At 43.9% G+C, this 13539-nt stretch overlaps 2 protein-coding genes across 2 annotated transcripts; one reads left to right on the top strand and one right to left on the bottom strand.

Annotated features, from left to right (window-relative positions):
- Window positions 1-79: 79 nt before the first annotated feature.
- On the bottom strand, window positions 80-8648 carry LOC123978625 (solute carrier family 4 member 1 adaptor protein). Its single transcript, XM_046061968.1, has 16 exons — window positions 8537-8648; window positions 8065-8193; window positions 6835-7719; window positions 5522-5726; window positions 5236-5364; window positions 5088-5148; window positions 4818-4957; window positions 4531-4691; window positions 3921-3990; window positions 3622-3811; window positions 3259-3355; window positions 2921-3173; window positions 2321-2419; window positions 2112-2197; window positions 1904-1973; window positions 80-1140 (listed from the first exon to the last, which is right to left on the bottom strand). The coding sequence occupies exons 2-16, from the start codon at window positions 8101-8103 to the stop codon at window positions 1091-1093; spliced, it is 2535 nt and encodes an 844-aa protein (XP_045917924.1). The 5' UTR covers window positions 8104-8193; window positions 8537-8648; the 3' UTR covers window positions 80-1090.
- Window positions 7389-13258, top strand: supt7l (SPT7 like, STAGA complex subunit gamma). Its single transcript, XM_046061969.1, has 5 exons — window positions 7389-7999; window positions 8586-9070; window positions 9294-9618; window positions 11671-11908; window positions 12642-13258. The coding sequence occupies exons 2-5, from the start codon at window positions 8634-8636 to the stop codon at window positions 12932-12934; spliced, it is 1293 nt and encodes a 430-aa protein (XP_045917925.1). The 5' UTR covers window positions 7389-7999; window positions 8586-8633; the 3' UTR covers window positions 12935-13258.
- The last annotated feature ends 281 nt before the right edge of the window (window positions 13259-13539 follow it).

Below are 13539 nucleotides of genomic sequence, written 5' to 3'. Positions count from 1 at the left end.
GCACAGACGGCTGGAAGATTTGGGGGAGAGCGATGAGAAGGGGGTAAAAGTGTGTAAAAAGCTTGGAGCAACTCGCAGGTTACATACAGGCAGTTTTATTATACATTTATATAACAAAATACAGTTTACATTTCTTAACTTTGTCTTTTTGAGAAAAGACGACAGGAAAGAGGGTGGAGAGTATGGCAGTAAACCAACAGAACAGCACTGAGTGGGATTTCACAGAGCAAGGAATCCTGCTCTAGGCAAACACACACCAATAGCTGACTCGCTCATAAAGACGATCTTGTTAAAAAGGGAACTTTGAGAAGGTTGGGGCTGTGTGTGTGTGTGTCATTGTAGACGCTGACACACACTCCACTTAGCTTGAGTCATTATCAGCTTGCGTTTCATCCAGTAAGCCATCCAAGTGTCCAGATGGTCAGAAAAGCTGCTTCAATGCTCTCCCTCTTTCTCCCTTCTTGCTACACACTGTCCTTTTGGAGAAAAAAAAAAGGTAATGCCAGCGATGGACTGAAGCCAAATAGGGGAGGGATGCAGATTGGACGTCAGGTGGATTTAAATGCAAGAGGAGCGGGCCAAAGACCAGAAAGCTGAATTCAGATCAGTTACTGCTCCTGCTCTGCCCCTTTCTATTTTCTGCTTGGATGATGTGCAATTCAAATAAAAACAAAATTCAAGTGCTACCCATCTCTATTATCGTCAGGGGTGAAAAGTGCCAGCAGGCCGACTGCCCAGTGTCTGCTCTGAGTGGGGCAATTCCCAAAGCAGGCCAGTTTAATTTGAAGTGGAATGGTGCTTTTTGTTTATGGCAGTCTGAGAATGGAAATATCCCCAAAAGACAAATAAAAAGGTGCAGCATTATTATCTTATCTTTGCTTGTCCTTTGCAGGCTGCCATTACTTCAGCCACACAAACAAACACACACACACACACACACACACTGACTGACTGACTGGGATGGGTAGGATGGGTAGGATGGGTTAATGGTCAGAGCTAAGGGGACAGGAGGCTTTGTGTTGCAGGCATTATCTGCAGTGTAGAAGCTGGTGGAGTGGAGACACAAGAGCCCTCTCGCCGATGGTTTCCCTCAGTAGCCGTACTTGTCGTTGAGGTGTGTGCGGCCGTCTCCAGTCTGACCTATGAGTGGAGAAAAGCGAGAATTTTAGCATCAAAAGGATTCATATTTACAGACCATTTCACATACCTGTTGGGAGAAAATATAAAATGCTCAAAATGCCCAGCAAGAACAAATTCACCCGATTGACCAGTAAAGTGCAGCGCCCTAGTTGGTGAATCATCAAAACAATTACAACCCGATAGTGATGGAATTAGTTCTGACCCTGAATCTAAGCTCAGTCTGGCACCCGGTTTGAGGTTTATTTTTATTCCAACTTATTTTATAATTTTTAAGTGACTTTGATCTGCATTCCTTAGTGAACAATGAAAATGTCGCTGCAATTTCAGCAGCATAAATGGACCATGAAAGCCTGTTTACCTCCTCTCACCATGTCCTTAAACCCCCCGCCATTCCTGAGCTCAGCAGGCCGGGAACATACAAGCCAGTCAGTGTCAACGAGTGTTTGTCAAGTTAGAGACACAGAAGCCCATTTCTCTTTCGTGAAAGTATAAGAATGCCACTGGTACTGTGTCATGTTAACCTAGGTACCTCCTGTCTGCTGCATAGACTGTAATCATATCTGAATTCTAGATATCTCCCATATTTACTAGGTTTATATTTAAGTAAAAGATTCAGACAAAATTATAACTTATATGTCACTTATAATAACATAGAGCACAAAGGTTAAAGTTGCACTGCTTGCTTAATGAGCTTGACTATGATCTGGACATGATAATCGGTCAATAACACCATCTTGGAGTGTATTGCATTAGTCGAGTTTACCTGAAGGAGGCATCCAGACACAATAATCAGGGTCGTCCTCTGGATACTGCCCCGAGAGCTGCACTGGTGGCTGTGGAGGCAAAGCATGAGGAAATTTAATTTAGTCTCACTTTTCTGTAAGATATAAATACATATTGGTTCCTGTGTGTGTGTGTGTGTGTGTGGTGTGTGTGTGTGTGTGTGTGTGTGTGTGTGTGTTTGTTTCTACCTTGCTGGGGCCCATCATTTTCTTCTTCACGTTCTGTCTGGAGCTGGGCTCTGCTGCTAGCTCTGTGTCGCCTTCTGCTTTGGACTCTGGAGACAAACAGCAGGTACAGTAACATTAGAGATGGTGCGCCAGTACCACTGACACACAGCAGCCAATACTGAATACTGAAGAGAGCGCTGACTGATGTGGAAATAAAACGCAGTACCCACCTACACTTGATGGGGCCACAGCCTTGTTGCTGCTGCGCTGAGGGATCTGCTCAGCTGCTTCGGGAGAATCCTCACCTCTCCTCTGTTTGTGGCTTTGCTCTAATATGCAGTCATTCAAACAATAAATTTAAGTGTTACAATTAGGATATGCACTGATATACGAATTTAGAACAAATCTACACAGCATGTATAAGTGCTAGTTCATTTCAGAAATTCTTCTAGCATGTTCAGTTTCAAGATTTGCACCTCTAATTATTTTAACATTGCAAATGTGAGTCACAGAGAAAGATATTTCCTGATTTTGCATTACATACAATTGTCAGAGGTCACATTTTTCCAACTTTCTGAATATTTTTTCAATAAAAAAATAATTTTAAAAACTAGATATAAATCTATAAGATCTTTGTGATTATGACTTTTTCTTTACGTATCTATGTACGGATGACACAGGGACAACAGCATGCTCTTTGTATGCATTGCAAATCTACTGCCACCCGGTGGTATAGGAAATTCATATTTATAATATGAAGAACTACAGTGAGCACATTTTCCGTATTAATGTTTACTTTAAAACTTCCCCCACTTCTTATGGCTTTTTACCTTTTGGCTCTTGAGACGGTGCTGGTTGCGGTCTTTGCCGCCCTGAGGGAGCGCTCTCTTGAGACATGGATACACTGGACTCTTCAGAGTCAAGATTAGTCTCAGTTATGGTTGGGCACTCTTCATCATCATTATCCTCATTTTTCTCTGCATCCTGCTCCTCTTCCTCCTCCTCCTCCTCTTCTGCACCAGGTGGAAGTTCTTTCATGTTGAAGAGCTCTGCAGGCAAGTTTGGGCGCTTAGGAGGCAACTTCTACAAGAGAGAAGAAAAAAAAATAAATCAATAGCAGAGGGAAAGACAGAGCGCCGAGCTATCAAACATGAGAAACAGCACCTACCCCGATGGTACCAGTCTTCAGTTTGAATTTGCTTCCTCCCTTCATGGCTCCAAACAGCGGTAAGGTCTTTTTAGGCTTCTCCGGCTCTGAGCTACCACTATCACACAAACACACTCAAAATAGTGGATAAATGTGGTCTAATATTGGAATAAAAGATTTACCCATATATTTCATCACCGTTAACTCCAGAGAATGTTTCAAAGAAGCTACAAAACACATTCCCGTACTTCTGTAAAATAATCCAGATGGAAAATGTGCATTTATTTTAGGACTTTGGTGTATTTGCTTAAAAAACAATGTTCAGGTTTCAGTGATATTCGAGAACAACCAGCGTGACCCCTTGAACGTAGCACTCTGTCTAACCTCGGCAGCAACGCGGGCATCTGGGCGGGCCGTGTGAGCTCGACTAGTTTGCGGAGCCTCTGAGCGTCTTTGCGCAGGTCGGCCACGCGCATGTGAAGCTTCCTGCGTGCCACAGCGTCCATCGCCGCCTCGCTTCGCACTGCAGTCATGAAGGCATCCAGCGGGTCCTCACTGGAAGAGCCGGAGGAGTCTGAGAGGAGGGATGACACACACACTGTAACACGAGGAGAACATGCGTCCGTATGTAGTGTGGCGTCTGTCCGCAGAGCAGGGAACACACACGGGCGCTCGTGACTCACCTCCCTTACCAGCACTGAGCTTTTTCTGAGTCTCTGCTAGCTCCTTCTCCACCTCTGACAGTTTGGCCACCTACATGAAAATCAAATACATGATCAGTAGCACAGAAACACAGAGTGTGCTTAACATTATAGCAGTGCAGTTTACATCAACACACACTACAGTATAAAGCTGTTTCCAAAGCAAAGTGATTTTTTTTCCCCCAGTACAAAAAGCATCTGTATTTATTGTGTTCATGTATTAACATTCATTTGACAGCGAGGAGACGCAGGCAGCTCTTATGTGTCATATGTGACTTGTGGTTTCATAGGGTAGAAACACTGCAGCAAGAAAACAAAGAGGAGCCTATGGTATCTAACGATATGTGCAACTTGAAATTAACACTTATGTAATGACAAACAATGCCCTTCTCTTACATCTATATCAGACTTTACACAGAAGTTTAGTCAATTAAAGCTAGTTGGTGAATTCTCAGAACAATGTCATTATGCTACAGCCTCAGGGGGAACAGGGTGCAACTGAGGCAATAAACTAAGGTGAGGATAAAGATGTACTGAATCAGAATATTGTAATATTCCCCAGCCATGTGTATAAACAGTAGCAGATTTGTACCAATGACTCAAAGGTCTCAGGGCGCTCCTCAATCTTTCCCGCCTTCTTCATTCTCTCCTGCCTCTTCTTCTCCACGGCACCGGTTCGATCCAGGAAGGTGTCGTCATCACTGTCGTAGTAGTCCTCATCTTCCCAGTTCTTCTTCTTGCGCTTACGGGACACTGGAAATAGGATGTAAAAAAGAGGCATATCTATTACTGCGATCTCCATAACTACAAGCTGTAACCTCTCTGGATGGCGGTTCACAATTCTACTTTGGGACATTCCCACTGGAGCCACGTTCGCACCTGCTTCCTGGCGCAGCAGCCCTCTGGCTTCCAGCATTCGACACGCCTCCAGGCAGCACTGGATGGCAGCTTCTTTCTTCTTCCCTGTGTGGGTCACCTCGGCAACCAGCTGCCGGCCCATGGCATCATCCACCGGAAGCCTGACAGAAACATCAACACGGACTGTGTGACCCTTTACACACTTTACAGCCTTCCTGGCAAAGGTTGTGAAGTGTGTATGCAGACATTCGTGTACACTCAATCACAAATGAGGGGCTTTATGTTACTAACTTTATTCTGCAGAGCCAGCTGCCATGGCTTTTGTCTTCATACTCAAACTCCAGCTCCTCTCCTAAGACAAGGGAGGTCAACGTTGAAGTCAATAAATTAAAGAAGCAGAAGGACGAGACATCTGTGGATTAAGAATAAGTCGTCTCACCTTCCCTGTCATAGAAACCCTGCAAAGCTTTCTTTGGGTCTTTCAGGTAAGCAGCTTCCTGGTCCTCGTGGAACTCTGTTGAAAAAGGGTTTTCCTCGTTCTCGTCTTCCTCTGGAACGGCCTCCTCAGCTGCAGTAGGGATTTATGGAGACAGATGGAATGATAGGAAGAGGAGAGAACAAAAGCATTAACGTGCTTCTTTAGTTTCTCGCCGTAGGAGAAACTTGGTACCAACTCACCGCAGACAACACGTAGCATGATCCTGCAACCAGCAGAACAAGCTCACCTATTCCCCACGAACAGCCCGAGTCTTCATTTGACAGTTTGCTCTGACTCTTGTTGCTTTCGCCTTCCTCTATCTCCTCCTCCTCCTCGTTATCAGAACCATCTCCCATCATCCTCCTCTCCAGCTCTGCCTTCTGTTTTCGTGCTCGCTCCCTCAGCTCTGTCACTGTTAGCTCAGACTCCTCTTCCTCGTCAAACTCTGGACCCTGTGGGATGGGGAAAGTGGAAAGTTGGTGAAAATGTAATATTTTGGGGGCATTGTGACATTGCAGACATGTCATGACATTTAAATGATTACTAAATGTGTGTTTTTGGAGGAGAATGTTGAATGTATTGATTTCTTGTTCAAAGGGCACTCCACCGTTGAGTCATTGTCAGACTCACAAAAAAGTCTTTTTAGTTGCACACATTATTCTTCCTTGTGAAAGCCAGCCGCCTACATTCTTGATAACGACTCCACAGAGGTCATGTTTATTTTTCTGCTTAGCACAAGTTCATTCCTCACACACAATAAAGGTTGTACAAATGAGGACTCCCATAGTGTAGTCAGGTGGGTTGTTTAATAAAATGTGCTTTAATTAGCAATCTTTTGCACAATATTGTGCTTCTGGGCAGGCACGCAACAAACACTTCTTTTCAATATTGATTAAGGAACTGGTTATTTAAATGAACTGATTAATAACTCATCTGAAAATAGTGAAAAATGACCACCATTATTTCCCAGAGGCCAAGGTGATGTCTGCAAATGCCTTGTACTATACAATGAAATGTCAGTGATTCAACACGCCGCCTGTCGTGCTCAGATGCAGATATCTTGGTTTGTGACTCCCTTTTTAATCAGCAGCATACAAAGTATGGATCTATCTGATTTGACTGTGAGCTTCCTGTTTGGAAAAAACAGATTTAACATGTTTTTTGAGGGCTTGACAGTTCCCTCATCAGACAGTTTGAGCCCTGTAAGAAACTACAACCAAGTGGAAAGACGAGGATTAGTGCTATAAATGATCATAAATGAGGAGAATGGCCTGGGCTGAATTATAGATATTCCATCTGATGGGTTGTTTTTAATTCCCTTATTTTTGCTTGTTTGTGAAGGCAGTAAAAACAAATATAGTCCTACATATAAGTACTGTATGTTATCATGTGTACCCAAGAGTTAGAGAATCTCAGGCTTTAAAAAAAAAATGTAAAAGCATGGTTGGACAGCTGTAGTCCATCCCTAATTTTACACGCAGGTTAAATAAAGCCCCCTATGTCCTCCTTAACATATGCATGTCAGTGTAGTGAGTAAAGGGGGTCCACATCATGATTTACCTGCAGGATAAAAAGCCTCGTGCTCCCACCAAACTTCAAGACATGTCCCACGCGCAGTCTGATGTAGGTCTTCGGAGGGATCCTGTTCTTGTTCACCACAGTGCCGTGTGTGCTGCCCAGGTCATGGACGTAGAACCCTCTCTCCTCTCCCACACACTGTCTCTCTCCGCCCTGTCTGCGGTACTGAATCACCGCGTGGTACCTGGAGATGGAGGGGTGCTCCAAAGAGACGTCACACACAGGCAAACGTCCAACCACGAAGTAACTTCTCTGTGTGAGGGGCACTTTGTCCACTATGGTGCCGTTTTTAAGGATTTCTAGGGCATATGGGACTTCCGGAGCGATGCCACCCCAGGGCGGCTCTGTGTATGGGAGAGGGGGGAACTTACCAGCCGGGGGCCCTATAGTAGGAAGCACCCTGGGTTTAGCTTCTGGCTTAGTTTTGACAGGAGGAGGAGATTTCTTGCCTTCACCGCATTTGTTTTCCTCTTCTTTGCTTTTGTCTGTGGTTTTGTTTTCATTTACAGGAGCCGAATAATCCTCACTCGTAGTGTCTACGCCTTCAGCGTCGTTATTTTCTGTCACGCTTGTTGTTTCGGCAGCTTTGGCTTTGGACGGAGCAGCGACGCTAACGTTGCTGCGTTTGCTGGCGAGGGAAGGCGCTGCGAAAAGAGCCGGTTTCTTAAAAGTGTCTTTTGTTTCTGGCTCACTTTCGTGTGAGTCTTTCTTTTGACGGTCTCCCGCGTCCTCCGTGGCTGAGCACTCATCCGTTTCCATTGCACAATTAATGTCTTCATCCGTATTTTTCACACACACGTCTGACGGCGGGGAGGCGGCCATGTTTATTTGGTGGGACAGTGAATGTCGCCCGGGTTTTCTGAGCAGCTATAAAACTCAAGAACACAAGAGCTAATAAAGACTATGGTTCAGAAAAAAAGTCGTTGAAAAATAGTTTAGAACACGAAAACAATGCACGTTAATATAATCTATAATGTCACGCCAATCAAAATGAATGGTTTGATGCAGAACTAACATCTTGTTCAACTGTTCACCCGAGTTTTTTGCAACAAGGACGAGAAAGCTTATTTCCTGTGCAACTTCCTTCAAAGATCCAAGCGCCATTGGTTCCAATTATTAACAGACGATTTATTCATCTTTATGTGATGTGAGTTACAGTTACGTTTGTATTATTATATGCAATTCAACTAGCTAAACCTGTATGCTACGTACCTGACTAGCTGCCTTGTATCGTAGCCGTCGCTCCTTCATGAATGAGAGTTGTTTGTTGCTGCGACCTCTCTTTTATGCTCATGATGTAACCAAACTTCAGTCAGATACAGTACCTTCTGTGTTGTCTTGCTGTTCGGCAAACATACACACTTGTTAAACCTTGACTTCGGAGCGCACGTTAATCAGTGCAATTTCCCTCACAATTCGGCACACACATCAAGTACTTTTAATTGCGTTTCCAGTGCGATCCGATTATAATGGGTGGGTGGTCAGATGTATGCCGAAATAATCACAAGAAAAGTACAGCATTGTCTATGATTTGTGCACGTTTGCCCACCATGCGATTGGTAATACATTTCCCAGCTAAGGACTATTACCTTGGCACAAAGTTTTTTGAAAGCGGGTTCTAAAAATGTGAATAAACGCTGTTTTGAAAGTATTTTTCTTTAACTCTGATGTTTTTTATACCCACTTCATCGTTGGTCGTGATGGCCTCTCCAACCTCCTCTCGACCTTTCCAGCTCTCAGACTGATAGTTTGAATCCGACTGGTGTCTTTAGTCATTCATCATGATGCGTTACTGGGGTGAGATCCCGGGACCTGCGGGGGCTCCTCCCAGTCGCAGCTCCTTTGACCTGCTCCAGCGCGAGTTTCGCTCAGTGGAGATGCAGGACCCTCCCCTGCACCAGCCCTCTGCCCAGCGTCCGCGGCCCACCACGATGCTGGACATCCCCTCAGAGCCCTGCAGCCTCACCATCCACACAGTGCAGCTGTGTCAGCACGTCCGTCGCCTCCGTGGCCTCTTGGCAGCGGCCCAAGCCCAGGCTCAGGGTCAGAGCTCAGTGTCCTCTGAGGGTGGCAGCAGGCTGGAGGAGGCCGATACCAATCTGCCCCTGCATCCTCCCACCCCACCTGCCATGCCAGATGACTTGCTACCTGCGGACAGCAAAGCCCCTCGGCAGCCCTTCCAGCTCCGCCACAGTGACCCTGAAAGTGACTTCTATAAGTAAGTTAATGTGAGTGTGTCTGAGCCAACGTGCTGCACTCCTTTATTTGTGATTAAATACATTCCATAGCCAGTAAAGCATTGAAAGTGTAGGCTTATCAGTCAAGTTTAGTTGTTTTTGTTATTCCAGATTATCAAACATTTCACAGATATAATCTCAGTTAATTAAGCAAACCAGTCATCATTCATCTCCTTTCATCTCCGCTGGTTCTTCCATCATAAGGGGTAAAGGCGAGCCTGTCACAGAGCTGAGTTGGCCCTCCTGCAGGCAGCTCCTCTATCAGTCAGTGGCCACCGTCTTGGCCCATGCTGGCTTTGAGTCAGCCCAGGAGAGCGTGCTGGAGACCCTGACCGACGTGGTCCATGAGCATTACCTGCGCCTCACCCGCCTGCTGCGGGTGGCGGTGGACCGGGAGGCTCGGCTCGGAGCCAGTCCCTTCCCAGACGTGGTGGAGCAAGTGTTTCATGAGGTGGGCATCGGCAGCGTGCTGGCCCTGCAGCGCTTCTGGCAAGTGCGGATCAAGGACTACCACAGCTACATGCTGCAGGTGAGGTTGGGAGAGGGTCATAGCTGTTCATGGGGTTGACGATAAGAAGATATTAATTTGTCAGCCATCCAAGATTTTGGCATACTGTACATATACCGTATCTATATTAATATCTGTGGTTGTATTAGGTCATTTTTGAATGAAATGCCTCATGAAGCAGTTTGCTGTGGGGTGTACAAATGGCAGAGCAGAAGCTATGTCGTAGTTTCTCCCTGCTGTCTCGTTTAGTGCTGAAAGGCTTAGTCAATCACCTCTATAAGAAAATTAATTCTCAACAATTTTAATGATCTGTTTGTTGTTTTAAGTTATTTATCAAGCCAAGACATAAAACATGATCTAGTTCCATTCTGTTTTTATTATTGGAAATGAAATATCTATGGATTTTGGAGTTTTGGTTGCACAAAAGAAGGCATTTGAAGATCAGGGTTTCCGGCAGCATTTTACAGTGGAGGTGGCCCAACCCGGCTGGATAAAGAGTGCCCCCATTAACACCAGAAGAAATTATTGCTTTTCTATGAAAAAAAAAAAAAGAGGCATATTTAGGGCTGGGCAATAAAACAATAATTATCGCAATATATTTTTCCTCAATAACAACATAACAAATGTTCAGTAAATTTGAATTCAAATAAGAATTACAAATGAATTAGCACTTAATTTTTATATTAAAATATTATAATAAATATTGTTGAGGAAGAGAGACTGAAAAAAAGATTTACTAATCATATTTGTTGAAAAAAGATTTTACCATAATTGTTTTGAATGTTCCACACTTCATCATGTTCTGAACATAAAGAAAAGTTTAAAACCACAATTAACCATCTGGTTTCTTCAACTTTCTCTCAGGGGCAAAAATCAGCCTTTAAACTTGAAAGAAATAACAATTAGACATTTATCCTAGGGCTGGACAATAAAACAATAACAATAATTATCGCAATATAATTTTTTTCAATAACAATATAACAAATGTTCAATAAATATTCAATAAATGTTTGATTTGATTCACTTGAATCATACCTGAATTAGGACTTAATTTATTTAATAAGATGTTTAATTTGTTGAGGAAAAAGGACGGAAAAAAGCTTAAAACCACAATTAACCTTCAGGTTTCTTCAACTTCAACGATTTGATACTTATGGCGATAATTATCGATATCAAAAGACATGAAACTTTTTATCGCGATAATATTTTTGGCCCAGCCCTAATTTATCCTGATAATTATCGATATCAAATGATTATTTTTTGTTTGTTTGAGGAAAATGAGCAGTAGCACTACCTCGGGACACATACAGTATTTAATGATTAAGGTTTTTTAACCATCCTCTTATAACAACACTGATGGTGAGACTGATGGGTCACATGGTACATTTGCTTAGCACAAATTAATCAGAGCAATTTAGCAGCTTAGTTTTAAAAGGTAAATATCCTGAACGGTCAACCAGGCAAAAAAAACACCACTGCGCCTACCACCTCCTCTAAGCAGTTTCCCGGGGGGAAACGCTGGGAGATATCACCATAAACTCTGAGAAATTAAGATGGGCATTTTTCACTGTATTTTGACATTTTGTATGCCAAATGATTAATTGGAGTAATACTCAGCAGATTAAGTGATACAAAAACGAAGAATGAAACTAATTTGGGGCAGTGTGTTTTTTTTTAGTGTAAGCTGCCACGGCTTCACCACGACAATGCTGACTCATCTCAGAAAGCATAAAGAACTCGTATGAGTGAGAACAATGGGCCGTATGGTAACTTGTGAGCAAGCTGCTTGGAAGTGAGACAGAAACCAAACTGAGAGTCTCACTGTCCTCAGTGCCAACAGGACTTCTAAAGATATAGTGATGAGCTCTGTAGAGAGGATCCTTTGTGTCTGTGATTAACTTTGACATATTACACAGACCAGTGCTCTATTGTTTTTTTTAATTTTGTTTTAATTATGTCAAAATAATTAAAATGTCAAAAAGCATGTGTTACTCCTAGGAATGGATAATATGATCATTACAGAAGTGAAATGCTGGATCATCTAGGCTCAGCTCTTACTTCTTCCTCTTCCAGGTGAGTAAGGATCTGTCTGTGGAATATGAGCGACTGGTGAACCCAGAGAAGGCCCTGGAGGACTCCAAGCCCCTGAGGATTAAGGAGGAGCCCATGAGTGACATCTCCTTCCCTGTTAGTGAGGAGCCTGAGGCCGACCTGGCCTCTGGGGACCAAGCTCTGCCCATGGGGGTCCTCGGGGCCCACGGCGAGAGGCTAGCTTCAGGCCTGGACGGTGACCATTCTCCTCACACTTCAGGTGAGGCCAGCGTTCCCGTTCAAATGCATAACCTGCATATATCTCTGTTATTTCTACGGAGAGGATTAAAGTGTGCAGACTCACTAGATGAAACCTTCGGTGTTCGATGTACTGTGCACTGATGTGGAGGAGATAAAGGTGCTGCTTGTAGTGTTCATCTGCATCAGTAAATCAATGGGTGTGCTGCGTCCAACAGGGAGCATCCAGCGTTCTCTAAACATTACTAGAGAGCTTCCTCATCAGGTCTCTTCCACTGCCCCTGATATGATTGGTTACATTATCCAGATGATATTTTAAAAAAGGACAATTTGCAGAGTGTACCGTTACCATTATCATGTTTATAGATGCAGATACTCTTCTGTTGGCTAATAGGAGTCCCGCTGGCCTGGGTTCTTCCTTACGGTCTCTGTACTTATGTTGTTCCAGTCACTGTGAGAGAGCGGGTCACAGTGAGCAGAAGGTTAGCAGTGGAAATGACTTTGAAAAGGACAAGATGACGAGGCCTTTTCATAACATATATGCATCAGAAAAAACAAGCAGCCCATGCTGACCCCAGGAGGTCTCTCTTTGTGGCCCCAACATATAGTTTCATTTTTGAGAAGGCGCACATCAGCTATAGTGTAGCTACTGTATATGCCTAGTAGCTGTGCTGAAATATGAACTGTGTGAACACTCGGTGGCTATTAAACATAAAACATAGATGGATGCTAAATGTGTTCTTCTCTCTTATAAGGTGGGGCCAACAACTCCCCATTGTGGCCACAGGTAAAAATTGAACCGCAGGATGGCGAGGACGCCCAGGGGGCCGGCCATCATCATCACCACCACCACCACGGTGTCCTGGGCGGGGATGTGTTCGAGGATGGGGGGCCCATGTCCACCATGAGCGAGTCAGGAGGAGACATGGCGCCTTCTCCCGGAGGCGCGGCGTCGGATGGCAGCTTCACTTCGCATTCGCCCGACTCCCTGATGGGCACCTCGCCCGTCTTCAACCAAAGACCTAAGAAACGGGCGAAGAAGATGTGAGGACGCATTTGCGGATGCAAGACACTCTGAGAAGTGGAATCTGAACTCACCCGCAAGTCTTCCACGTTTAGTTATGTTGCAATGAAAAAACACCAGTCTGACAGAAAGATGTAGTGGTGAAACACACAAGCTGCTCAGCGTAGGACTCATCAGTGGCCGCTGAGACTGTGGCCACTGCATAGACTTTAATGTTATGAACAAACTGATTTGGGGGGGAAGTAATATTTTGTACTTTTTCATGTTTGTTATGATTATAATTTCTCTCAAAATAACTGAATATATTGATAGGGTTTATTGTCAAAAGAATAAACATCTTTTAAAGCATCAGTTATATTCATTTGAGTTATTAAGGTTGTTAGGAGTTAGCAGTTAGCCTAATGACTTGAAGAACAGGAAAACTACGAGGTCCAAAAGCAAATTATTTAGTTAAACAGCTTAATAATTCAGCAGAATGGTTTGTTTTCCTCTCTTCACAAGGCTCTTTAGTTTATTTCTCCTCACATACCAATTACTGCCTGTGCCATTCATTACCATTAAAAGATGCTCCACCAAAAAGCAACTTTTTCCTCCTCGTGAACATGCTGTCGCATATAATGATGTATTTT

The sequence above is a fragment of the Micropterus dolomieu genome, linkage group LG11 (genome assembly GCF_021292245.1).
Source record: "Micropterus dolomieu isolate WLL.071019.BEF.003 ecotype Adirondacks linkage group LG11, ASM2129224v1, whole genome shotgun sequence".
Lineage (NCBI taxonomy): Eukaryota > Metazoa > Chordata > Actinopteri > Centrarchiformes > Centrarchidae > Micropterus > Micropterus dolomieu.
The sequence above is the reverse complement of the archived record's forward strand: the minus strand, read 5'-3'. Positions and strand labels throughout refer to the sequence as shown.